At 48.5% G+C, this 27,143-nt stretch overlaps 1 protein-coding gene across 3 annotated transcripts in view; it reads right to left on the bottom strand.

Moving 5' to 3' along the window:
- Nucleotides 1-27,143, bottom strand: part of GRIK4 (glutamate ionotropic receptor kainate type subunit 4) — a 500,430-nt gene that overhangs the window by 25,331 nt on the left and 447,956 nt on the right. For all 3 annotated transcript variants that reach the window (XM_070803553.1, XM_070803555.1, XM_070803554.1), the window contains 4 exons: nucleotides 23,360-23,473; nucleotides 9,336-9,445; nucleotides 5,218-5,391; nucleotides 1,374-1,539 (listed from right to left, as the gene is read on the bottom strand). In XM_070803553.1, coding sequence (XP_070659654.1) covers nucleotides 1,374-1,539; nucleotides 5,218-5,391; nucleotides 9,336-9,445; nucleotides 23,360-23,473 — 564 coding nt within the window. The remainder of the gene's footprint in view (nucleotides 1-1,373; nucleotides 1,540-5,217; nucleotides 5,392-9,335; nucleotides 9,446-23,359; nucleotides 23,474-27,143) is intronic.

Here is a 27,143-nt window from a genome sequence, read left to right as displayed (position 1 = left end):
TTGCATTCAAGAATCTGTTCCCTTTCATCTCTCAGCTGCCGCTGCTCAATGGCGGAGGAGAGGGTTGTGATTCTGATACCTTTTACAGAAAGACAGCCCCTGGAGAAGGGAATGGCAGCCCATTCCAGTATTCTTGCCTGAAGAATCCCATGGACAGAGGAGCCTGCTACAGTCCATGGGGTCGCAAAGAGTTGGACACGACTGAGCGACTAAACATGCACACGCACAGAGAAAGACGGAGAAGGAACAGGATCTGAAGGTGCTGCAAACTCCGCCTACTGGCTGGATCACTGCATCTGCCTCATCCACCCTCAAGGGGTCTTCCATTGCCAACCTCCACACGCTGATCAAAGTGAGTATGGGTATTCTGGCTGTACCCTCCACTGTCCTTCTGGGAGGCAGCGAGCTCAGATTCATTCTGGACTTCTAAGAGACATCATCCAAGGACGAATGCCAGCCCTTTTCTATCAACTCTGAACCAGTCCATCATCACATATCCAATGCTGGCTTCTCAGGTACAAATAAGAAGGAGACAGAGATTTCTGGGGGATTATCCAGACCCTATGTTTGCATGATGCCTTCATGGTCCCTGTGCTAGCAGCTCTGAGACGTGTACGGAAAACAGAAAACTGAAGGCCTTGGACCTGTTGTATGTGAAAATGAACTTCTTGGGTCATAGGCTGCTTAGACAATCACAGACTCCAGGGAAATCTGCTTCCCTAGAGATCCTGAAGCCAACACAAACTATTTCTGTGTCTAGCCCAGCTCTGGTTGGCCAGCTAACATGCATTGTGGCAGGATCCGCTCCTGAGCCTTGCAAGGGAAACTCAGAGAAGCCAAAACAGTCCCCATCTGAGATCTATATAGTCTAGGATCAGTGAAACCAGTTCAGCTTAAAAAAGTTCCTTACACTTCATTCATTAGTGTATTACTCCAATCTTGCTTTGTCTAAGTACTACTAATAAAATTTACCCTACAAAAATTTTTTAAAGCATGCATTAGCCTCATCCTATGCAGTAATATAAGTAAAAGTATAGGTTAGCTTCACCACATATTTTTTCTAATGCTTATTAAAATAAATATGAAACTATTGCAATTAAAAATCATTTCGATCACTAAAATCATCTTAAGCAGCACTAATCCTTCATGATCAACACTCAGGGACAAGGCTGGCATTAACCCAATGCTCTGGGGACCTGGTTCCAGGGATATTTTGGGGAGCAAGGGGGGAAAATGAGCCCCATGAGGACCTCCAAACTAGGGGTTCAAAAGGGAGGATGAGATGAGGAGAGATGTTTTTATCTCCAGCAGACAAATATCTCAACTTTATCCTGCCCAACTCCCGATGCTGGTGAGCAACCATATGGGTTTACTTGGAAGAAGGTCATGCTGGAGCCTCCGTGAATCGTGCCATACTCAATGGCAGTCTGGTCAGCCAGGTCATCCACTGACTCAATGGGCACATCCATGCGCTGCACGGTCAGGAAGGCTGCCAGGTTGGCCGTGTAGGATGAGATGATGATCAGCGTGAATGCCCACCTATGCAGGAAAAGACCAGGAAGTCATCATTGCCCAGGTGCCCCCAGGAGTCTTAGCCCCCATCCCCAGTCCTGCTGTGACATGGGAGAGGGCAGGTGACCCTCTTCTTCTGAAAGAGCCCTCAGCTTAGTGGGGGAAGAGAAAGGAGGCAGGGCATATGATATTAACAGAAATGAACAGTGCTTGGGAGGGTTGCCTCGAAGAAGACCATGGCTCTCTTTCTCTTATTTCCTAAAGGAGGTGATTATTGGGTTACTACTCAAAAGAAGTGTGTCTGTGAACATGAAACAGCTTGAGAGACAGTGAGCAAAGAGCTATTGAATGAGCTAAGGGTGTCAGCTCTGGGGGCTCTCTTCAGAGCTACAGCCGGGACACTTCCCCCACCTCATGATGCAGCTGACCTTCAGAGGAGCATTGTCATGTACTGAGCACCCACGGAGAGCCACACCCTCCAGCTCCTGTGCTCCCTACAACTCAGGGAAGTGAAATTCTTATTGTGACTTTACAGAAGAGGAAACCGAGGCTGAGAGAAGCAAAGTCACATGGCCAAGTAACACACGGAGAAATTCATATTCTAAAACCAGTTCCACAAATCGTCAGAGCGGGAGCTCTTCAAGACAAACTGATGACAAGCACCTTTGAGCCGCTGAGAAGTTGGAATTAGAAAACACTCTTACAAAGGTCATGCTATTTCAAAACGGAAGGTTGTTTCATTGGGTAGATCGAACTCATTTAAAATTAGAATAGCTCTGCAGCTCAGGCAGCACACACGCTAAAGTCATTAAAACCAGTTTGTTCACTTAAGTAGGTTAAACAGGACTTCTACCATCTGGTCAGCAGTATGGATCTGCTTTCTAATCCATTTGTTTATAGGGGTTCAAAGATATATGTAAGCATAACTGAGGCTGGCGAATTGCCAAATTCTGAATCAGTGGAGTCTGAATTAATGAGGCTTCAATTCATTACGAAGTCATTGCCAATGAAGGCACGGTGTTTGCCACGGGCTGCGGCAGGGCAGCTTGCAGGTGGGTTTGCAAGAGCAGGAAGTCCCCTTACTCCCTTGGCCTGTGCGCTTTCTTCCAGGAGTGAAAGGACAGGTGCACCCATCAACTTGACGGGCACATCCACAAGCCAGCCCACCAGATCCATGCCCCAGACCACCAGTAAGAGACCTGGTATTAGTTCTGGCTTTGTCTAATTCCACCTGTGAGACCTTGGGGGAAAGCTACACAATACCTCTGAGGTCGTTTGCTTGACTAATAAATGGGGGATAATAATGCCTGCTTTGTGTTTCCCAGGTGGGACAGTGGTAAAGAATCCACCTGCCAGTGCAGGAGATGCAAGATACTCAGGTTTGATCCCTGGGTCAAGAAGATCCCCTGGAGGAGGAAATGGCAACCCACTTCAGTATTCTTGCCTGGCAGGCCACGGTCCATGGGGTCGCAGAGAGTTGGACACAACTTAGCAACTGAACACCCTAATAATGCCTGGTTTACCTGTCTTGGATCAGATCAGATAACATGTCGTTAGTGACTAATTATCTGTAAAGGATGAGATGAGCATGAGATACAGAGACAAGTAGAGACAGTCCCATTTCATCACAAGGGGGATGAAAATCATTTGTCTACCTTCCCTACTGGTGACCTGTAAGTGCCAGGAGTCCCTCCATCCTCAAATTGGTTTTCCTGCTCCTGCCAGAGTTCTTACACCCTCTTGGAAGTTGTTTCTCATGAGCCTCCCCCAGAAGAGGCTGGGGGTGGTGGTGAGTGCTCCCCAGGTGGAGGTGAGCATCCGGAAGTTGCTCTGATCCACTGTTGTGGGTTAATGAGCCCTGGGTGTGGACATGACCTCAGAGCTGGCTGGGGAGGTTCCCTCAACCACACAGCTACACTCTGGCATCTGTTCCACCCTGGACAGCCATGTGGCTGTTTATGCCACTGGTCACAGGGGACAGTTCCAAGAGCCTAAGGAGCTCACTGGAAGCCCATCACCTCTGCTGAGAAAGCAAATCACACCCAAGCTCCCTCCAGAGGGGTCAACAGAGCCTTGCTCCTGTGCCAAACGGGCATTTTATTGTGAAGCTGGCATTCTTGTTAGAGACATGGTATTTTCTGTCACTTGCTCTGGATGAGGATGCCATGGTAGGTCATAAAGGCCGGGTCCTCTGACCTCCCACTCTCCAAGGAGCCAACAAACCGAGGCTGTGATTTCATAACCAAGAGCTCCAAGAGGCAGACGGGCACACCAACACCCCTGGGTCAGGCTGGGGAGGGCCAAGCCTCCCTCCCACACACGCTCTGGAGCAGGGTAACCGAGCCACCTGGGGCCAGCTATTTAAAGCCCTCCTGAGCCAGTGGGCTGAGTCAACAGCCTGCAGGACAGGTGGTCCCCTCGGCACCAGGGCAGATGTCCTCTAGGGGAGGGAATTCCTGGAGGTGTGAGCTGACAGGTTAAGGGAGCAGGCAATGGAGCCCCACTTGGCGCCACATGGTAACATGCCCCTTTGGATGGAAAAGCCCAGGTAGAAAGGGATCAAAATCTGCAGCTGACATCTCATCTCCGGGTCTCTGCCCAGATTTCCTGGATTTTTTAGAGGGTTCTGCAACTGAGCCTGCCGAGGTCTCCTTTCTGCCGGGGAACGTGAGGCCGGGCTCCCCATGGTGATACACTCAGTGACTCCTGCGCTGGCTGTGATCATGGATGAGCATCCTGCCCCAGTGATTTAAATCCCACTGTATTTGTCACTTATCAGTCCTGCCCGTGTTTCCACCTGCTAGGATCAGCCCCAGTCCAGTGACTCCCAGGTAACAGTCCAGATGCTCCACCATGCCCAGCATCCTCATCCCTTCCCCTTTCCTCCAGCTTACACAGGCTGAGAAGGAGGGGAGAGAATGAAGGCTGTAAGCCCTAAAAGCTGTGACACCAAACCCGACGGTGGGCTTTTAAGTGAGGACGGAGAACTTGCCTCTCAAGGCTACATCGATATTTCATTCCCCCCAAATGAATGATCTAATAGCAGTGGTCAGTTCAAACATTCATGTGGCACTTCCAAATTTTCAGGGAGCTTCCCCGCACCTTGAATCATTTCACCCCCTTCCTTTTGCCCTGCCTGATCCAAGAGGAGAAGGAGCTGGCCAACGGCCCTGTGGACCCTGCTGTCAACTTAGACCCTGAGGTCCCATCCAACTCTGAGCCACTAAGAGCTTGCATTTTTCTACACCTGCTGAGGAGGACACGTCTGGCAGGCCCAGAGGCAGGAGCAGAGGGACAGAGCTCCAGAAAGCTGCTGGAGGAGAGTGATGTGACTTGGGGTTGGTGGGGGGAGGGCCAGGACTTCCTGCTACACCCTGTGCACATTTGCACAAATTTGCACATGACTTCTCAGGCCCTGCCTCTCAAATGCCGGTCATTCTCAGGTCGGGACGGTATAACTGCCTTGCCTGGGCTTTCAAGGCATTTTCTCATCGGGCCTCCTTTTGTGCCTCGGCTCCCTCCGCATCTCCAAGGCGGGGGAAGGGGGAAGGAGAGAAGATGGCACAAAGAACACCCCCCACTGCACCTTCCCCCCACCCCACCCCACCGGCCCTCTGAGCTGGCAGAGACTGTCCGAGGGTGGAACTGAGGTTCCTGCCTGCGAGAAGCCAGATCAGGGCTCATCTGAGGACCCCAGGATCTTACCAGACGCCACTGACGCAGCGGGTGGATAAGGCGCGCGGGGCGATGGTAGAGCCCTGCTGCATGAAGCCCCCGACGGGAAACCAGAGGCTGTTGCCCAGGGAGTACTGATTCACAAGGAGGTTGCACCGGCCCTGGGCACACGGGTGGGGGCTGTACCACTCGTAGGGGGTCAGTCTGTGGGAGAAAGGAACACACATCAGCGCCGTGGAGGGTGGGCATGAAGAAGGGGTGCTGGGGGGGTGGGGGTGCTCTTCTTTCTGGCCTGACCCCTGGACCTTGGTAGCTGCCTGTGGCCTTGGGCAAGCCAGCTCCCTTCTGTTGGACTATGTTGGCAGTTTTGGAACTTTCTTTAATCAAAGAAACATCTTAATTTTTTCAAAATAAATCAAGTTACGGGGGTGGATGGCTGGGAATTGCTTGTTCTGTCTTTTTTGCTCCCCCGAAGTGACCACAGAGAGAACCCTAAGGCCCCAAAGAGCCGTGGATTGAAAACTCTCAACCCAGAGTGGAAATTCTCAAAATGTAACTGACATCAGAATCACCAAGAAGGCTTGTGAAAACACAGATCGCTGGGCCCCAGCCCTGAAGTGTCTGATTTGCTAAGTCTGGGTGAGGCCTACGAATCTGCAGGTTCCTGGGAGAAGGGGATGCCACTGGTCCAGGGACCACACTTTGCAAACCACTGGCCCCAGTGGTTCCCTCCAGCCCTGGTTCTCAACCCTGTCGGTATTTCAGACTCACCCAGGAGCTTTTTAAAAAATCCCAACACCTGGATTCCATGCCCAGAGGTTCTGATTTCATTTGTCCAGATACGGCCTGGGCCTCAGCATGTCTCAGGGCTCCCTGGATGAGTGCGATGGGCACATAGGGTTGACAAGGCACACAGGCTTCTTAGACTGTCCCTCGCAGCCTCACGCTGGCCTCTCTCCCAGCGGTACCTCTGATGTCTCTGATGCCCTAACTTCCTGCCCACCAGACACATGCCCTCCCTCTTCCCCAGCCTGCCTCCCACACAAAGCCTTCCAGCTCTGATGTGGGAGACGCATCTGGACATACGCCAAGAAGGGCAGGTCTGCGTGTTCACGCGGTGTCATCGTCTTCCCCGGCCCTCCTGTCCCTTCGCTCAGCCTAGGCTGCAGGTGCTATGCTGAGGGGCTGGTTCGCATTTCCTTCGCTGCTGCTTGTTCCTGATTACAAGGCCAGTGTGCCATCTCTGGCCCCTGCCCCCATACATCCTCCTTCCTTCCTTCCAGGGGCTGTGGGGTTGGATCGTACCCATGTGGCTTCACCCCAGTGGTTCCCAAGCCTACGGGTGGTTGGATGTGAGCTTCAGAACTACAGATTCCCGGGGCCTCATCCCTAGAGATTCTGAGATGATCTGACTTAGACATTCAAGTTTTTTTTAAAGCTCCCTGAATGACTCTGATATCAGCTGGCCTGGGAATGGCTGTCATAGAGCAGTGGTTTTCAAACATCTTTTCCCCTTTAAAATCTTACCCAGAAGTACAATATATGAGAGAGAAAAGTGGAGCTGGTCTGAATGAAGACGAGCTGAGGCCGCAGAGCTCTGTGTGCCTAGCCTCTTCACCGCCCCTCCATGTGTCCGCATCTACCAGGAGCCTCCACGTCCCCGGGAACCCAGTTTGAAAGCTATTGCCTGGGCCAGATTACCCTACCCTCAGATACTACTTATATAGGATATTATATGTATTTTGCTGTTGTTCAGTTGCTAAGGCCATGTTGGACTGGAGCACGCCAGGCTCCTCTGTCCTTCACTGTCTCCTGGAGTTTGCTCAAATTCATGTCCATTGAATCAGTGATGCCATCCAACCAACTCATCTTCTGTTGTCCCCTTCTCCTCCAGCCTTCAATCTTGCCCAGCATCAGGGTCTTTTCCAACGAACTAGCTCTTCGTATCAAGTGACCTGTATGTGTGTGTGTGTGTGTGTGTGTGTATACATATTGTATGATATATATGATGTATGATCAGACCTCTAGTACCATTTTTTGGCTAATCTTTTTGTTAATTCTGGATCCTGGGGGGGCAGTGTGTGTGTGAATGTGGATGGCAGGAGAGAGGGGCTGTTTAAGCCCCCAGGGCTGATCGAAAAGTTTTAGGCTGTGGCAGGCAGGGTGAAGCGGTCTTGTGTGTGTGTGCGTGTGTATGTATGTATCTGATAGCCACGCCCTAATACCACTTCCAGGCCCTCAAGGCCACCTGAGAACCATGACTTTCTACACACAGGGGCTCAATCAAAGGGAACAAGAGAGAATTCCGGGGCAGCGGAGCCGAGACTCAGGCAGACAGCTTCCTGTGAGCAGCCGCAGACAGCCCAGCGAAGTGCAGAGGGGACGTGTCAGATGGTGTGCCAGCTCCCGCGCCTTGCCAGTCGACACTGACAACAGATACTTGACAGTGGCCATGGCTACAGGCCCAAGCAGGGTAGGTGGCACCCAAGTGGCACATGCAGCACCCTGTGATGATGACCAGGTTGTAAGCAAGGCCTTCCCCCTTCGGCTGGATCTCAGGGGTCGGGAATGACTTCCTGAACCTGGCTTTGATCTCCACTGGAAGAGGCATGGACTGGGTGATGCCATGCCTCTTGGGCAGGCTGGGAACTGCCCTAGGGGTTCGTACTCCGAAGATCCTTGGGGCTCCATTTTCATTTTTTAAAATTTATTTTTAACTGGGGGGAAATTGCTTTACAATGTTGTGTTGGTTCCTGGTGTGTGTGTGTGTGTGTGTGTGTGTGTTGGTTGTGCTTTGAGAGCCCACCGACGTAGCCCACCAAGCTTCTCTGTCCATGGGATTCTCCAGGCAAGAATACTGGAGTTGGTAGCTATTTCCTTTTCCAGGGGATCTTCCCGACCCAGGGATCGGACCTGGGTCTCCTGCATTGCAAATGGAGGATTCTTTACCATCTGAGCCACCAGGGAAGCCTGGTCTCCTCTGTACAACGATGCAAATCACCCATAATTATACACGCATCACCTCCCTCCTGGGAGTTCCATCTTCTAGCTGGAGGGAGCACAGACTACCCTTGAGCAATGAATAGACATGCTTCTGGGGAAGACCCCACCCCATAGAGGTGGACCGTTCACTACAGAATAGGCCAGCGCTGCCCCTGTAGCCCCGAGGCAGAGGAGAGCAGACGGCTGGACCAGAGCCACTGTCGGCCCCCTAGACTCTTACTCTGAGTGGGTCTTGGCTCCTCTGAGGTGATCAGCTGAGCTCTGAGCAGGAAGCAGGGATCTGCATGAATGACCCTGAACCACGGGAGCTGGCTCTGCCTCTGGATAGTAAGTGGGCTCTCCTGAAGCCCAACTTAGCCTTAGAGAGAAATGACCCTCTCTGCGCATCCTCCTGGGATGCTCCTTGGCTTCTTCCTGGGCTCAGGGACACTCTCTCGTGTCCAGGGAGATGGGGGGCGGGTTTCTTCTCCTCCCCGACCCCCAATCTGGACCATGTGTCTCAACTCAGAGCTGCTTGCCAATGCTGCTCTCCATCCTGCCCTGCTGCTGCCAGCTGCCCTACACGGTCTCCATTCAACAAGGCAGCTGTGTTTTTACAGACAGACCCGGGCTGGGGAAGGGCCAGGTCCTCTGCAGAGGAGGCCGTCTCCCTTGCCTGTGTCACCGAGGCTGCCGGTTCCCTACTCCGGATTTGCAGGCTCTGTTTCCTGTCACTCAGCACTTTGTGGCAGGTCCTGGCGAGGACAGATGCCAGGGCAGCCAAAGGCAGAGCACTTAATCAGAGTAGTCTTCCCACCACCTTCCTCCCCTACTCTTCTCTCCCAAGGCAGGGGGCTGGAGACTGGGGAATGAGAGGGGTAAGAGGCAAGGGGCACAAATTCGGACAAGCTCGCCTGTCTGTGTTGTGCATATCAGGGGACGGGTATGTAGATAGATGGACGGGCAATGCCCGGCTGACAGCAGGGCCGAGTGGCTCGGGTCCTGAGCCCGTCTCCCATTCCTCTGGTTTGGCACCATGGTCTTGGTCTGGTTTGGTGGATGGTCTTCTCCATCCGCCCCCTCCTGCTCCCCACCCCCGCCCGTGCAGTTCCCAGAGGTGGACACGAGGTGGCGGTGTGAGGACAGGGAAGGGGAGAAGCCAGTACCGAGCCACGAGGAAGAGGACGCAGCTGACGGCCAGATAGGCTAGAAGCATGAAGAGCCAGACACCCGGAGAAAATGGGTCCAGGAAGGAGAAATAGCCGGGTCTGCGTCCCTGGAAATGGAGACAGAAACAAGATTCATGTATGCATTCAGTCAGCACAGCCCTTGGGCAGGGGAGGGCAGAGGGGTTGGTGAGCTGGGAATGGGCCCAGATTGCACTGCCTTGGGTTATGGGTGATTGATTTAAATGACACAGGGGCTGAAGGTGTAGAGGGGTCTGCTCTGAAACATCTACGCAGCCCTTAACTCAGTAGATGAAACTAAAGAACGGCTTAAGGCTTCATTACTTCCTAGGATGAAGGGGGCTCTGTGCTGGGCAATAGAACAGCCCTCAGTGTCCCTTATATGTGTCCCCACGTCCTCCAGGGGCAGCGTGGATGGGCTCTGAAGCACCTTAGAGCTGTTGATGTCCGAGGGCATGTAGCCCCCTCTGCCACTCATGTCTTTCTTACAAGGATGCTAATTTGATAGGCATCCTTGGTTTTTGGTTTGCAGGGTGATCTCACATACATGTTAACATCTTCTCATGTAAATCTCAAACTGGGTGCTGTGAAGAACCCAGATTCCTATTTTCATTGTATTCAGAAAGAAATCAAAGCCCTAAGGCATTCAAGAGATGTGTCCAAGGTTAGACAGCTCATCAGTGGAAGAACTGGGACTCAAATGCATGCTTGCTGACACAAAGCCCAGGGCATCTGATGCAGCCCACGATACTGCGGGAAAACATCATTGTTCCTAGGCCAGGCAGAGTCATGGGAGCCAAAGGATGGAGCCAAGAACCAGCCAGAAAGCTGGGAACCACACTCTGGCGGGGGGGGCATTTTCTGCAGGAAAGTGAGATGGGATGAGAAGGAAGGAATTTCAGAATCTGCTCCTGGTCTTTAGCAGTGTGGTCTCAGGCAAGTGCACACCCCTCTCCAGACTCTACTGGAGCTGATCTAGATCAAAGGTGATACCGTGGTGACCTGCAGCCCACAGACCACTTGTTTGTTGACTTATAGTGTTTACTCATTTTGATAAGCTGTCAACATTAAGTGACTAGGACGTTTCACAGAAAAATCCAGATTTCTGGCTTTAAAAATGGATGATCTGGCCACATTGGGCCTAATTCTCAACCAGCTGGAGCTGAGTGGTAGCTGTTCACTCAAGACAGGGTCCCACTCTACAGCTCCCACTGCTGCCCTGGTCTTGAACCAGGCTGCTTCTTCCACTTACTATGAAACCACTGGAACAGATGCTCCCTAAAGACCATTCTAAATAAAAAATGATATGACTTTATGATTCCAGGAATCTAGGAGGTCCATGGATAGGATAGAAAACCAGTATTAAGCTCAGGAGTGCTATGAACAGGTAAACTTTCAAGTTCAAGGACATATCGGTCATGGCACAACCTGCTGTCAATATCAAGGTATGTCATTTTGTACTGGGATTCCCAGAGACACCAAGGGGAGCTATCTATGCCAACACTGAGCTGATCTCAATCAGCTTTCTGGGCTTTTGTTATCCAAGGACAGCCAGACCATGAGATAATGCTGAGAAACTGCAGGTAACTACAGCTGCTCCCAAGGCAGCGTCTAAAGACCAGGGGAGACAATGCTGCAAGGCCCTGTTGTATCTGCACAAACCCCAATTGTGGCTGATTTTCAACTGCTCTTCTGGTGAGTTCTCCATCCTTTCCTAGTGAGCCAATAGACAAATTCCCAAAGCACTTGGGAGTATAATTTTATTCTCCCACTGAGGACATAGTCCAGAGGGTACAGAGTGAAGTCAAAGCTTACCCTCTGCCAGTGGGGCACTGGTTCTTGGATCCTGAAGTCCTTCATCAGTGTGACAGTGACCCCTGGGGTGGTCTGTCTGAAATTGGATTTCTCTCCCAATGTGGCTTAGACCAGGGAACTGCCCTCTGATACCAACTGCAATTTCTCTGCCTCATGTGTGTTCATGTTGAGCTGCAGAGAACACTCAGGTGACTGGGAAAATAAAACAGCTTGAGGGACAAAGCCCCGTGACGAGGGGAACAGCAGAGAAACAGGGAGAAGACCATTTGAATACGTACGGCCCTGTCACTATGTAAATTGTCTAACGGGAAGAAGGACGCAAGACAGCAGAATTGGAGTCCCCCATTAGTCATTTCCGTGTCCATCACGGACTAACCATGCCTTCACCATCATCCTAAAAGCCAGTGCAGATGCAGGAAGAGACGGACTGAGTCCAGAAGGGGATGAAGATACTCATTACATCTACACACCTGCTGCAGAAAATCACTCGTTTGGGCCACTCTTGGGGTCCTTCTATCCCCTGGAGCTTCTCTGGGCAAACGTACGTGAATTCTACACCTGTCACTCATGACTGCTTCACTCTGTGTCTCCCAACTGAGAGATATCCAGGAGAAAAAAATTCTTCCATTGTTGCTCTCTGAATCTGAAACCCCATTAGATGCTCAATGTCAGAAATCTATACCTGATTATATCACAACGAATGAAATTGAGGAAAATGACAGCACTATTTAAAGCTGCCATATTTGGTTATGGGTGATAAGAAGTGATGCACAGCCATGGGAAAAATTCCTGGAGACTTAAGTTATAAAACACAGAGCATCACACAAACAAGGATCAAGACATAAACAGAGCTCCCCTGGAAACATATCAGTCACGTTGGCAAGGCAACATCTGATTCCACGTGTGATTGACTGACGCCAACCAGAAGAGCAAGGAATGGGCAGTCATTTGAGATGTGGGTCTGGGCTTGCACAGACTAGGCTTGGACTGAGCCCAAGCTGTTTTTATGATGCCAAAGAGAAGTGTGTTACTTGCAAGGCTCTGAACGCCTCCCGTTTTTTTCTATGAGGATGCTTTCGATTGCTTCCTTCCCAACAGGCATCTGAGTTACTGGTGCTGGGGGCAGATAAGGTGTCACATGCCACTGGCATTTATTCCTAATAACAGGTTTTCCTTAACCCAATGGATATATGGATATATGATGGTGACGCTTTTCTTCAGAAGAACTCAAAATGCTTCACTCTGTTCTTTGGATTTCAGTACTCAGTTCTCCATATTGACAGATGGAAGAAACGGGACCCAGGGAGGTTAAGTGCCGTGCTCACATCACTGGTGATGGTTTCAATTTCTCTGGTGCTCATTTGTCAAGCTGTGCCATAGGGATACCGTGCTCTCCTTCTTTCAAACGGCAGCTGTACCGCATCTTCCTCTCCGTTGTATCTTTACAATTTGCTTCAATAAACTCCCTAATTAATCCCACGCCTTCTCCCCAATGCCAACAGAATCCCAGCCTACTTGATCTCACCCCCTTAAAGTACTCTAAACATTATTTATTTATACCCATCATCATTTAAGACTCTTGAGAGTCCCTTGGACGGCAAGGAGATCAACCCAGTCAATCCTAAAGGAAATCAACCCTGAATACTCATTGGAAGGCCTGATGCTGAAGTGGAAACTCCAGTACTTTGGCTACCTGATGTGAAGAACTGACTCATTGGAAAAGACTCTGACGTTGGGAAAGATTGAAGGCAGGAGAAGGGGGTGACAGAGGATGAGATGGTTGGATAGCATCACCAATTCAATGGACATTAGTTTGAGCAAGCTCTGGGAGTTGGTGATGAACAGGGAAGCCTGGTGTGCTGCAGTCTATGGGGTCGAAAAGAATCGGACATGACTGAGTGAGTGAACGACAAGAAACCATCCTTTATGGGGACTCTGTTATTGATTTTTACATGTCTCTGTTGACTACATTTTGGGCCTGTTCCTTCTGGTGAAGACAACAACTTTGAAGGTAGATAATTGGTGATACAGAGTCTATGCCCCAAATGTCTAGGTCAGGCCAAGCCCTGTAAATGGGGCTGCAAATTAGATGGCACCAAAATGGGAACTGGTTCCTTGATTTTTGTATTGTGCTTCAGACTGACCACATCAGAGCCAGCATCACGGATGCTGTCGGATGGTGAGCGAGACGGGGCTGGTAACCAAATGACTACAATCCCTGAGTGGCGAGGCCCTTTGAATGTCAGCAGTGGAGCTGTTCACGGAGTTACAGAGTGGAACTAATCTCCTCTTGCCTGGTGAAAATTCCTCTTATCCTTAAAAAAATCCATAAACTCACTGATACTTCATTGCACATTTACTGGAAGAAATGACATTATAGTAAGAAAGTAATTGCTTGCCCAGAGTCTGGAGCCAAATGCATAAGGACATTGGGGCCACGTAGTGCAAGACAGGTAATGAATTAACATGCAGACTCTGCAGTCAGCCTGCCCAGGACTGAATCCTGGCTGTACCATATACAATTATGGGATCTTGGGCAAGTTACGTAAGCTCTCTAGGTCTCCATGTCTTCTGTAACATGGGGGTGATCATAAAACCTACCTCTTGCATTGTTTTAACACACAGTAAGTGCTATGTAAGTGTTGGCTCCCGCCCCCACCCCAGTCTAATGGGCTTCCCTGGTGGCTCAGAGGTAAAGAATCCACCTGCCAATGCAGGAGACGAAGGTTCAATCCCTTGGTGGGAAAGATCCCCTGGAGGAGGGCATGGCAACCCACGCCAGTACTCTAGACTGGGAAATCCCGTGGACAGAGGAGCCTGGTGGGCTACAGTCCATGGGGTTGCAAAGAGTCGGACACGACTTAGCGACTGAACAACAACTGTCTAATGGGAGCCATGTGTGAGAGAGGTGGGGGAGATGGTGTATGACGAAAGAGGGAACTGCCTTTTATAGCCCTCCCTCACGGACAAGAAATCCAATTTTCCGTCCTGTAGTAGCACGTGCTAAAGATGCTTGGAGGGAGAATTCCATCTGGCCACATTCCCTTTCTATAACTCCTAGAGTTTTTGTGGGTTATAATACATGAATCATGAGGGCTTCCCCAGGGCTCCCCCAGGAAGTGATTAGGGTAATACCAGGCTCTCTTCTGGAAGGCTGGCTCTTAGAAGCTGGTAATTGCAAGCTTTGGAACTCAGTTCCACCTCAGCCTTCCCAAGGAAGTCAAGACAGAGTGGCTCAGATGTGCAGTGGGCTCTCCTGTGTCTGTGTGAGGGCTGTGCACCCGCATCACCATTTCCTGACACACAGACTTGGGCCATCAATGCTGCTCCTTCTCTTCCTCCAGCAGAACTCTTCCCTCTCCAGCAGAACCAATGACAAAGGCTTATCCTGTCCTCCATGTGGTCTTGCCAGTCTGTAGAACTAAATGGCCATTCATACAGAGGTTTCTTTCCACTACCAGTTGTCACCAGTGGTCAATAAAACACTCTTTAGGGCTGAAGAAACAGATAAGACAGACACAGTCTCCATGAATCCTTCTGGAAGAAGCAGAAGGAGGAGATTCTTGGTCCACCCCAGGAACCCAGGGATAACTCCCTCAGTGTGTCTGCAGTGGACTGTCTTGATATTTTGGTTTAGAATGCACTTCCCACCTCTGACTCTAAGAGGAAAAAAGAAGTAAGCAATTAATTCCTCTTCACTTAAAACACCCAGATGGGGTTGTTGCCTTTATAATCCAGATGCTGGTATATCTATTTTCACTTTGCTGATTGGAAATCTGTCACAAGAAGACCTAAGTTCTAAATCTGGTCCTGACCTTGACTTTCTGAGTGATCTTAGGTGAACCACTCTGCCTGTCTGGGTGCTGTTTCCTTCTTCCAGAAAGTGGAACACTGCAATCAACATGAAGTAGGGATGTGAGAATTACTATAGAAACATTGATAAAATCCTTCAGCTTCTTGAGAGAGAAGCACTCTATAAGTAACCAATATTAATGTGATTATACATCCAGAGAACCATACTTTCATTATATGGGCTATCAGGTTACTTAGTTTTAAGGAATAGAACTTTATTCATTTTCTATTTTCTTATAACAGAGTATTAAGCAGTATTAGAAATGATTCATTGGTTTACTAAGTATTATTCTCCATTTTCCTAAACAGTCTTTCTGAGATGAAACAGTCCTTCTTGAAAAATGACTACTACATCCAGAAAAAATGCCAGGTGTTAATTTAATGTTGACATTTATTTCTTGCTCATTTTTTAATTTAATCACTGTTTGCTCCTTTTTTTTTTTTTTACTTTTCTTTAGAGAGACAATTCTTGCCAAGGGTTAAGAAGAGAAAAAGAACAAAGCGTCAAACTTTCACATTTGTCATTCAAAGATGGAGCAGGACATCGCAGGGGAAAATAATTAACTCATATTTTCTAAACACTTATTTATTTGTTTGCCTGTTTTTAGTGGTCCTGGTTGTGGCACATGGGCACTTGCTTGGGGCATGTGGGCCTTCTTTAGCTGTGGTGAGCTGGGGCTACTCTCCATTTGTGGCCTGGAAGCTCAGTAGTTGTGGCTCATGGGCTTGGTTTCCTGAACCATGTGGGATCTTAGTTTCCAGACCAGGGATCGAGCCCATGTCTCCTGCATGGGCAGGCAGATTCTTAACTACTGGACCACCAGGGAGATCTCACCAACTCACATTTTCAAGGGAGCCTTAGATGCTCTGGCTGGTTCAGGGCACTACTTGGGATCATAGATAGTATCATCAGATTAGAAAGGATCTTGAAAGATCACCTAACACATGTCCTTGACACAAGGAAATATACCTACTATACCATAAAGATAGATCATTGGAAATGTATGGACTTGGAGACTGAAAACCTGGGTTCTGTGCCACTCCCACCACTGCACCATCTTTCTTCTTTCCCCTGCACCACTGGCCATCACTGACCTCAGAATCCTTCTGTGTGAAACAAGAATTCTACTGTCTGCCTCGGGGGGTTGCTGTAGTAAACCAGAGACTGTTATGTGAAAGGGCTTCATGGATAACGAGGCGTCAGATGATGTTAGTCAACATGCAAATATCCTGGACATGCACCCAACCTCCTTGAATATATCGATGCTGAATTTTTTGAACTTGATTATCCATCTGGGGGCTCTATGTGCCAAATGTCAAACCCCAGGTTGGCTTCTGGCATGCTCTGGTGAGGCCTTGCTCCAACAGTCAGTGTGTGCTTGAGGCATACAAACTTACTTTAATATTAATCTGAGAAAAACATCATTAGGCAAATTGCTGCTGTAGAAAAATAAGAGAGAGAAAACTACATGACATACTCTAACATCAAATATGAATGTTTTTTGTTTTCTGTGCTCTTCTCCCTTCCATTCACAGATATTTGGAAGCTTATAGTATGCATCAATTCTATAAAACTCTGGACTACAAAATGCACAATTCTGTGAACTCCCCTGGACTGCAAAATGCCCTTGGGGTTATACTGCTATGTTACATACTGAACTTCTCAATAATAATCAACTAATATGCCAAGGAAATGAAGAGAGTCCTGAACTTCTGATGTTCCCAGTCACTGGATTCCCATCTGTGGAGTACAAGGGGACACTCCAGATTCTAAAGGCCTGGGCCCTCTATGTTTGACCTGGAAGCTCACCTGGCCTGGGTCAGGGTTTCTGAGACCTTCTCAGGAGGGTGCTTTGCTGTCTGTGGGATGCACAGGCATCAGGGCGGGAGGGAGTAGGGGGCTCAGGTGGCAGCTATGGCAGGCCTGACCTGTTGATGAATCTGAGCTGCCCCAACATCTGCTTTCTCTCACTTTTTGTTCTCAAGACCAACAGGGTAAAGGCCAGAAAGAAAAAGAAGAAATCAATTCGGGTCACTCATCCTGCTGCCTAGAATACTGGACCTCCTGACAGAAGCCAGGTTCCTGGGAGTCAGTGACGCTTGGCCGTGAGCCACAAAGGCAACCGGTGCTCATTGCTCACAGAATCACAAGATCCCTCACACTTCTCCTGCTTTCCTTTCTTCCTTCTATACTTTTCAAATAAATGCTGCGTGTTTAGGATGATGACATTTTCCATACCAAAAATCATCCCATAAAAATGCATAGTCTAATACCATATGATAGTGGGGCTTCCCAGGTGGCTCAGCAAAGAATCTGCCTGCCAATGCAGGAGACAGGGGCTCAACGATCCCTGCTCTAAAATGATTCCACGTGCCTCGGGGCAAATAAGCCCGTGCAACACAATTACTGAGGCTGTGTGCTGCAGCTACTGAAGCCTGAGTGCCCTAGGGCCTGTGTTCCACAAGAGAAGCCACCGCAACAGGAAGCCTGCACACGGCAGCTAGAGAGTAGCCCCTCTTACCACAGCTAGAGAAAGCCCACATGCAGCAACAAAGACCCAGCACAGCCAGAAATAAAAATAAAGAAAGTACTTTTTAAAAGCCTAAAAAATAAAAAGAAAAGAAACGCCTGCCTTCAAGGAGGATACAGGCCACTGGTATGCAGCAGTTGTTGATAGAGATGGGGAGAGCCTGAACCAAGGCAGAGTGAGCAGGAATTATCAGTATATATGCAGATTGTGTAGGACGTGAGTGGACCAAATGGACATTTGAGGAAAGACAAGCGCAGGGCGGCTCAGGTGGCTGGATGGAGATGCTGTGATGCGGAGATGCAGAGGGGAGGAGGGAGGAATATACCAAATGCAGTTTGTTTGTGTCACTGTTTTTGAGGTGCCTGTGAGATATCCATGTGGAGATGTCTCCTGTGTGCTCAGGTGCTCAGTCGTGTCTGACTCTTCATGACTCCGTAGACTGTAGCCTGTCAGGCTCCTCTGTCCACGGCATTATTCTAGCAATGATACTGGAGTGTTGTCATTTCCTCCTCCAGGGATCTTCCTGACTCAGGGACCGAACCTATGTCTCCCGTGGCTCCCACATTGGCAGGCGGATTCTTTATCACTGAGCCACCTGGGAAGTCTGGAGATGACTTAGTAATGTATTTAAAATATGCTTCCAGAGTTCAGGAGAGCAGTCAGGGTTAGATTTATAGGTTTGGGAGCAGGTGAGATTATCCAGGCAGAGAATTGGGAGAGTGAGAATAGAAAAGGACCACAGACATTTAAGTGGCAAACAGAGAGAGAAGAATCAAGAAAAATGGTAAAGAAGGCAATAATCAGAGAGACAGGAAGCACAGCAGGAGAAAATGGTGATGTGGATGCTAGGAACAGAGAGGGGGTTTTAATAAGCAGGAGAGACTGACAATAACAAATGCCAAAGCCAGCCTCTGAGTGGCAGGGAGTAGAGGTCGAAGAGCAAAACAGTCTTCTGATTCTGATCCTGGATATGCCTGGCAGAAATAGATTATACCCCAAGGTTCTAGAGAAAGGAAAATATCCCACAACCAACTCGTGATGATCCATGTTCGAGAAAGAACCTAGATAATCTGAGATTGCTGGAAGGGCACAAATTACTTCTGATTATCTTTAGACTTGAGATATACCTGCCACCGCCTGTTATTTTGAAAGGTTCTGAAGAATTTCTAACTAGGCATTTATACCTTGTGTTAATTATTTTCACTTTTGGACACAGGTTTGATTTTCACCAGACGCTCACTTTTTTGGTAACTATCATTCACGACTCAGGTGACCTTGGATATAGAGCTAAGAGACTGGGTCATTATAAATTACATTAAATGAATCGTATTTTTGCTCACAGAAAACTATCAGTTAGAGAAAATTTACAAAATAATAAACACCCAGTATCCAACTTTAATTTCATCAGCTTAACACTTATTATGTCAGAGAGAGCTTCTGTATGTATAATAATTTTAGACTGTGGAACTCATGGTGAACTCTGCTGGGCTCCCCTTTGGTATTAGCTGTTTCTGACAACCTCTTTTGTTTCAGACTCTGCACAGTTCATCTCAGACTTGTTCTAACCAGGTCTCCCCCAGTTTAGTCAATTCAGGATTGTCCTCTCCCCAGCTCACTTTCTGATGCTTTCTAAGCATTCTGCTGCACACATGGAATGCAAGTAAATATTTGTTGAATAAATGCATAAACCGTCAGTTCTGCTGAGTGTGAGCTGTTCACGCCAGCACTCAATTTTTACTCAGCTTGGCCCCCTGTTAGAAATTAGATCTGAGCAGCTGTGTGACACCCTAGTGCCTCAGTAAAATGGCAGGGATGAGGAAGGAATGTTGATCAGACAGGGGAACTGTGTGGGTAAGGCTCTCCAGAGAGACAGAGAGAACCAGGAGGGTGTGTGTGTGTGTGTGTGTGTGTGTGCACGCGCGCGCACATGCTCAGTCATGTCTGACTCTTTGTGACCCTGTGGACTGTAGCCCACCAGGCTCCTCTCTGTCCATGGGATTTCCCAGGCAAGAATACTGGAGTGCGTTGCTATTTCCTACTCTAGGGGATCTTCCTGACTCAGGGATCAAACTTGTGTTTCTTGCTTCGCTTGCATTGGTGAGTGGATTCTTTACCTGTAGCGCTACCTGAGTTATTTCAAGGAATTGGCTCCTGTGATTGTAGGAGCTGCTACTGCTAAGTCACTTCAGTCATGTCCGACTCTGTGCGACCCCATAGACGGCAGCCCACCAGGCTCCCCCGTCCCTGGGATTCTCAGGCAAGGACACTGGAGTGGGTTGCCATTTCCTTCTCCAACGCATGAAAGTGAAAAGTGAAAGGGAAGTCACTCAGTAGTGTCCGACCCTCAGGGACCCCATGGACTGCAGCCTACCAGGATCCTCCATCCATGGGATTTTCCAGGCAAGATTGTAGGAGCTGGCAGGTCCCAAATCTGTAGGGCAGGCTGGAAACTCAGGATTTCTACGTGATAGCCTTGATACAGAATTCCCTTTGCTTTGGGAAACCTGCTTTTGCTCTCAAGGCCTTTCACTGATTGGATGAGACCCACCCACATTATCAAGGGTCATCTCCTTTATTTGACGTCAACTGATCATAGATGTTCATCGCATCTACAAAAGACCCTCATAGCATCGTCTGGACTAGGGTTTGACGGAACCTCTCCAAGGTGACAGATAAAACTTCACATCCCAGAACAAATGCAGACGAGCTCATACAGTCCGAGGCGGGCAGGTGGTAGAAAACATTTGGCCAGTGATCCAATTAAGGATGTCCAGAGCTGATATTCAGAATAATGGTGTCCTGGTGGTGGAGGTGGCCTAGTAGCAGATGTTCCTAGGCGGTGAAAACACTTGTGCTGATGTGCTTTTACTCATATGGTTCCTCTCAGCCCATCTGATCTGGGTGGTGCTCTAGTGCCTTTGGCCTTAATCAAGAAATCAAGGCCAGAGCCTAGTCATGTGACCTGGCCATAGATATACCATTTGGAGGAAGACTGTGTCTCCGTCTTTTTTTGGATCCTCCTTCGGAGCTCAGCTGTGGGAGGAGAATGGGTCGGGGTGGGGTGTGGGGCTCAAGAAATGGTGCTGGATGGAAAGCTGTCTCCAGGTACCAAGAGATGTAATGGTGACAAGAACATTACCCTGTGAATCAGGAGATCTGGATTCCAGACCCAGCTCCAGGTGTGACCTTGGTCTCCTCGTCTGTAAGATGGGAATGATAACACCTCCCTTCTTTCCTCAAAGAACAGTTGTGAGGACCAGCTGAGAACAGGGAGAGAGCCCCACTTACGGGACAGCTTATGAGCAGGTCACACAATGTAGGTGACAGCCTCATATCACGGTGAAACAGAGCAGGACCTATGGTCCTTGTCTCCCCCCATCATGTCCTCTGCCTGCCCTATGTGTGTGGAAAACTTTAGCCAAAGGATAAGTTTAATCAGAGAAGTGAGAAATGATGAAACAAAGGAAAACAGTCAAAGGAGACTAAATAGTAATAATGTAGTCATTAAGCATAGTCAAGAACCATAGTTCTTTCTCAAGGGCTATAGATAATATTCTGAGCCATATCCTCTGAGCTGTCTTACAGATACCAAAACAGCAGGTGGAGAAATTAACTACAGGATGACCAGACCATACCCATGACATGAGCTGCCACAATTCCGAGAACTGGCCTCAAAGAAATGGAAACAAACCGACCTTGAAACGAAAGATTGGACCTAAACAATCAAGATGCTGCTGCTCAGATCACTGATGGCCAATTTAAAGATGACAGTCAGAGCTGACTGCTATTCCTGTATGTAACCCCCTACTTCTGTCTATAAAAGCTCTTGCCCCACTGGTTGCCAGCAGGGATGGGGAGAGTCCCCCACCTTTTGGACAGACGTCTGCCACCCTTACCCCACCCCAGTTGCCGGCATCTGAAATAAAGCAAACTTCCCTTTCCACCAACGTGGCCTGCTTACTGGCTTTTGAGTGGCGAGCAGCCGGACCCCATATACACTCTTTCAGTAACGACAGAGAACACAGGCTTGCAGCACACCATTCCTGGGTTTGAACTCTGCTCTTTCACTGAGAGGTGTGTGGGCTTGGCCACCTTTGTAGAACTGCTTGCCACTGTTTCCTCATTTCTAAAATAAGAACAGGATGACTGTACTCATTTATTAGGGCTGCCGTAACAAGGTGCCACTGACTGGCAGGGAGGGGGCTTAATGCAACAGAAGTGTATCGTCTCACGGTTCTGGAGGCTGGAAGTTCAGAATTAAGGGCAAGTTCTTTCCTTGTCCCTTCTAGCTTCTGGGTTTGCTGGCCATCCTTGGCGTTTCTTGGCTTGTAGATGCATCCCTGCAGTCTGCCTCCAAATTCACAGAGTCTTGTCTTCTCCTCTGGGTGTCTGCGTCCAAATTTCCCACTTCTTTATAGAGACACTGGTCATTGAATTAGCTCCACCTCCCCCATTCCAGTATGACCTCATCTTAACTTGACTCCATCTGCGAAGAACCTATTTCCAAAAAAGGTCACCCAATTCACAAGTCCTTTTGAGGGGACACAAATCAATCTGTAACAACACCCCACATCACAGGGCCTGAAGAGTGTCTGTCACACAAGAGGTGCTCAGTGAATGGCAGTTATCATTATCATGGAAAAGATAGGGGGAAGGATCAAAATCCCCCTTCATTCATAAGACAGACACATCCATCACCGCAGTGATTATGACCAGATCCTCACATTTCCTTCTGGCTTAGCCCGGACAGCTTGGGATTTTGATGCTGTCTCATCTTCCAGATGACGTAGCCTCTTTGTCCAAGCTGGGCAGCAACGATGATGCACACTGAAGCCCAGCCCAGGGCAGTGGCCTTCTGAGCTGCCCGAGTGGACTCTGAGACAAGACGTCCTTCCTCCTGGAGAAACGGGCCACAGATCCTGATGCCCTGGCTGGGGCTGCAAATACAGAAAACTCCTTTCTCCCAGGGCTGAGACTTGGGGCCTGGGAGGGGCTCAGAAGGGTGGAGGGTCTTCAGCAGGTACATGGGGTGAGCTCTGAGTTCCTCGCTGTTGAGCAGCTTTGTGGTGCTGGGTGCTAGAATACATCATGTTGGCATGACCTTGGATGCCTAAAGTGACTAGATCATTGGGGAAATCCATGTAATAGATGTGTGCTTAGAGCCAGGTTGGATAAGGATTACTATTCCCTCTCTGGATGCTCCCCCCACCAGCCAGTAACTTTGACGTCGCGTCCAGCCCCTGCTGCCCATAGGTGAGCTTTTACAAACTCATTTTTATACTCAGTCTAGTCTTTCCTTTTGAAAGGGAGGCAGAAGAAGCTATAAGTGATATTACATTACCTGCTCTTTATTCTCCAGTACAGATAATAAAAAGAGGGAGTCTGCATTGCCTCAGTATTTGCAATGCTTAGAATGAAGAGAAGCAGATCTGAAGGTTGCCAAAAGGCTTTGAGAAATCTGGGGTGACTCATCTGGGCTGGGGACCCACCACCTTGGAGGAACCTGAGTAACCCATGGGTCCAATTGCCAACACTCTGCAAACCAAGAGTTGAATGATTGTTCTTGGCCATCCCTATGCAGTGAGGCAGAAGCATTATTTTTACTGGAAAGCCCCCAAGTGTGACTTTTCCATTTCTCCTGTTTGCAAGTCCTCACAGCTGATGGGGGAGAAAATAGCCTGGCACATTTGCATTTAAGTCTTGAAATCTAAATATTTCTGTGAGTCATTCATTATTACCATATAACTCAGTGTTTGCATGCAAATAACTCTAATGCCATAAATGCTTATAAAATAAATCTCTTACCATATGAACTCGGTAAAGAATGCTAATTCCCAGAGTCATGAATGGCTTCGAGAAATCAATCACTTTCTCCCGTTCCGCAGTAATGGTGAGGCCTGCCACGGCCAGATCCGCTTTCTGAAAGGAACAGAGGGAGGTCATCAAAGGGGTGGCCCCATGAGATGGGGGCACAGGGACTGGTGACCAGAGATGCCAGTGATGGAGAGGTGCCATTCTGGTCTGGCTTCTCTGCTTGGGGAGTGATCCCAAGAAGCCAGAGGTCTGAACAATCACTCATGAGAGGACATGGATGTAACTCATGTCCATCTGAAGTATGTGTGTGTGCTCAGTCGCTTCGGTCCTGTCCGACTCTTTGCGACTCTACAGGCTGTAGCTCATCAGGCTCCTCAGTCCAGGGATTCTCCAGGCAAGAATACTGGAGTGGGTTGCCATGCCCCTTTCCAGGGGATCTTCCTGACCCAGGGATCGAACTAGTGTCTCCTGCATTATAGGCAGATGCTTTACCACTGAACCACCAGGGAAGCCCTCATCTGAGGTTAGACCCCTTTAAATATGTAAATTAGTATAAAAAGGGAAGCTCACTATGGACCTGTCAGACAGAGACTAAAAACGCCCTAGGCAAGGGAGAATTGGCAGACAGAACTTCTGGAAACTCAATAATGAGTAGTTTTTTATTCAACTGATGAACTTGTTCAGCCAACAAACAAGTCCCAGTGTTGTGTGAGCTTTGGTGAGGGAGTTACAGTGGAAAATAAAAATGATGGCTCCTCGGAAATTACAGGCAATCTAACGCAACCACACTTATCTCCCAGGGAAGAAATGAAGGCCAAGAATTGAGCGAGTGGCCCAACGTCACAAGCTTGTCTTTGTCAGAGGTAGGACTACACCGCAGTCTTCCTGAACCACTGGCCTTATGTTGCTGTCAAGGTCAAAATCCAGGTGCCACAGCAGAACTCTGAGAAGGGTCTCTGATCCCTTTTATGCGAAGTCACCAGATGTTTCTGCACCTCAGGTACCCACACCTGATGAGAATCTTTCTTGAATTAAGATCCCCTGAGAAAGGAAGTGCTGTCAGCGCCTCCACATACCTCTCTGTCAGGAAGTTCTTCCTTGTGTCTAACTTCAATACACTCTGTTGCAAAGCAAGCTCACTTCCTATTGGCCTGCTCCCCTATACATAGAGTGGTGGGAAAGGCCCAGAGTGCTGTTCACTTCTGGCCATGCTCTGCCCTAACTAGCTAACCAACCTAGTCACTTCACTTCTCTTGGCTTCCTTAATTTTATCTGCAAACCAAGGGTATGGGGTTTAGACAGTACCAGGATCCTTCCAAGCAATTCTCCAACAGTGATTTTCAAAGTGTAGTCTAGGATCACCTGCATTAGAATCACCTTATTCTTATTAAAGATGAAGGATGTTAAAGAGGAAAGGGCTTATTAAAATGTGAATTCCTGAGTCTCATCCCGAACCTCCTGGATCAGACTCTGGTCATGAGGCCCGGGTATCTATTTGTGACAAGTTGTCCAAGTGATTCTGGCTTACACCGATATTTAAGAACTATGTTTTATAACCTAGGCATGTATCTCAGACTAGCTTCCATCAAGGTTTACATTTCAGCTTCTTTCACCACTAATTCTGGTGGATCTGTTGACACACAAGGTGGAGAAAGAAAGGAGGAAAAGTGAGGTGTTTAACAATCTACAAACAGGCCAACTGGTTCTGAATGAGAAAACACACACACACACACACACACACACACACACACATGCTACACATGTGTGCGATTTTTCCTAAATCGTTGCAAAGGAAGTAAGGAGAGAGACATGTCACTCCTCACTTTATACACAAAGGGATTTATGATTTGTACACACAGGATACATCCATTGACAAAAGTCAGTTTCTTCTCCATCTCAGCTCCACTCCTCAACCCCCAACTCATGCTAAAAGCAGCCACTCAGTCAAGCATCAGTTAACAAGGTAGAGCCTTATAAAGTGAAAGTATTAGTCACTCAGTCATGTCTGACTCTGCATCCCCATGGACTGTAGCTTGCCAGGGTCCTCTGTCCTTGGAATTCTCCAGGCAAGAATACTAGAGTGGGTAGCTGTTCCCTTCTCCAGGGGATCTTCCTGATTCATGGATTGAACTCAGGTCTCCTGCATTGCAGGCAGATTCTTTACCATCTGAGTCACCAGAGAATCCCCTACAAAGTGAGGCCAGGCTTTAAAGTAACTAGACTGCAGATGTAAGAGATTCTTAATAAAAACGAAAAACATGAATGCCTTTTTGAGCTCATTCTATATTTCTCCAAGAGAGTGTTCATGACTGCTGTCAAGTAAATCAACCCTTGAGAAGGGAGTGAAGTTTGATTAGAAGATTGTTGCTGCTGCTGCTGCTAAGTCGCTTCAGTTCTGTCCAACTCTGTGCGACCCCATAGATGGCAGCCCACCAGGCTCCCCTGTCCCTGGGATTCTCCAGGCAAGAACACTGGAGTGGGTTGCCATTTCCTCCTCCAATGCATGAAAGTGAAAAGTGAAAGTGAAGTCGCTCAGTCATGTCCAACTCCTAGCGACCCCATGGACTGCAGCCTACCACGCTCCTCGGTCCATGGGATTTTCCAGGCAAGAGTACTGGAGTGGGGTGCCATTGCCTTCTCCGAGAAGATTGTTAGTGCCTTCATTTGTGGGGATCCTTCAGAGGGTTGTTGGGACCTTTCAGAACTTCAGTCCCTCAATGACAGTGGCTGTAACTTGAGTTCCACTCAGCAGCACATTTGTAAAGCGACAGAAATCAACCACAAAGATGTAGCAGGTGCAATACTGGTCCTGTGCAGGGTTACGGCAAAAGAGCAGTCAAGCCCTGCAAAGACCCTGGGCGGAGGAGATAGGAATGTAATAGGTTGGAATGAAAGAACTGAAGAAAAGAATAGAAAAATGAAAACTGATACAATGGGTAAGAGGTAACCACAGCATCCTGTCATTTTTCTGTTTATTAAAAAAAAAGATACATCCAAACGAAGTAACCCAAACCAACAACTCTATCCTCAAGTTTCTTTCCCCTCCACCACCACCAACACAGGGAGAACTTCAGACTGCAATCTAGAAATCATTTCACAAGTTTATAAAGTCGGCCAGCAACAACATTATGGTAAAACAATTCCATGTGGAGAGGAAACTAGAAATGGACAGCATCCCAGGAGGGTGCTTTCCTGGATAGAAGCAGAAAGACCATACACCCTGGGAGAACGTCTGTCCCAGCCTCAGACAGGGCACTTCTGTCTATTCTCAAATAGACGCTTCCCCAAGCTAGACCAAACAGAAAACTGCCTCCTGGAGGCACAGCTGCCTCTTTAGCCCAGCCCTTCTCTCTCTCCTTTGTCTCCACTTGACAGTAACCTGGGTGCAGGGAAGGCAGAGAGGGAAGAGTGAGATGCTAGAAGAAGCTATGGAGGTTATGTAGTGGATTGTGTTTTCATTGACTCAGTAGCGAGCAGCAATCACATTCCATGGCTTCTGTGCAGCCCGGATTACCAGCAACAACCTCATGGGATCGGCTATTCCAAAAGGCGGGCATGTCTTTTATTTTTACCTTAGTTAAAAAGACGTTATCCTGTAAAGCAGGCTTTGATGAGGAGGTCATGTGCCATGAAACCAAATTAACAACCACAGGGGCTGGGACTGCAGACTAACAATTGTGGGCATGGAAAGTCAAGGGAAGTATGGGCATCACGATGGTTCAGCCCAGCCCTTCTGCATCTCCCGTCACTCTTTGGGGATAGCTGTGCTCTCCAG

The sequence above is a fragment of the Bos indicus genome, chromosome 15 (genome assembly GCF_029378745.1).
Source record: "Bos indicus isolate NIAB-ARS_2022 breed Sahiwal x Tharparkar chromosome 15, NIAB-ARS_B.indTharparkar_mat_pri_1.0, whole genome shotgun sequence".
Taxonomy (NCBI): domain Eukaryota; kingdom Metazoa; phylum Chordata; class Mammalia; order Artiodactyla; family Bovidae; genus Bos; species Bos indicus.
The sequence above is the reverse complement of the archived record's forward strand: the minus strand, read 5'-3'. Positions and strand labels throughout refer to the sequence as shown.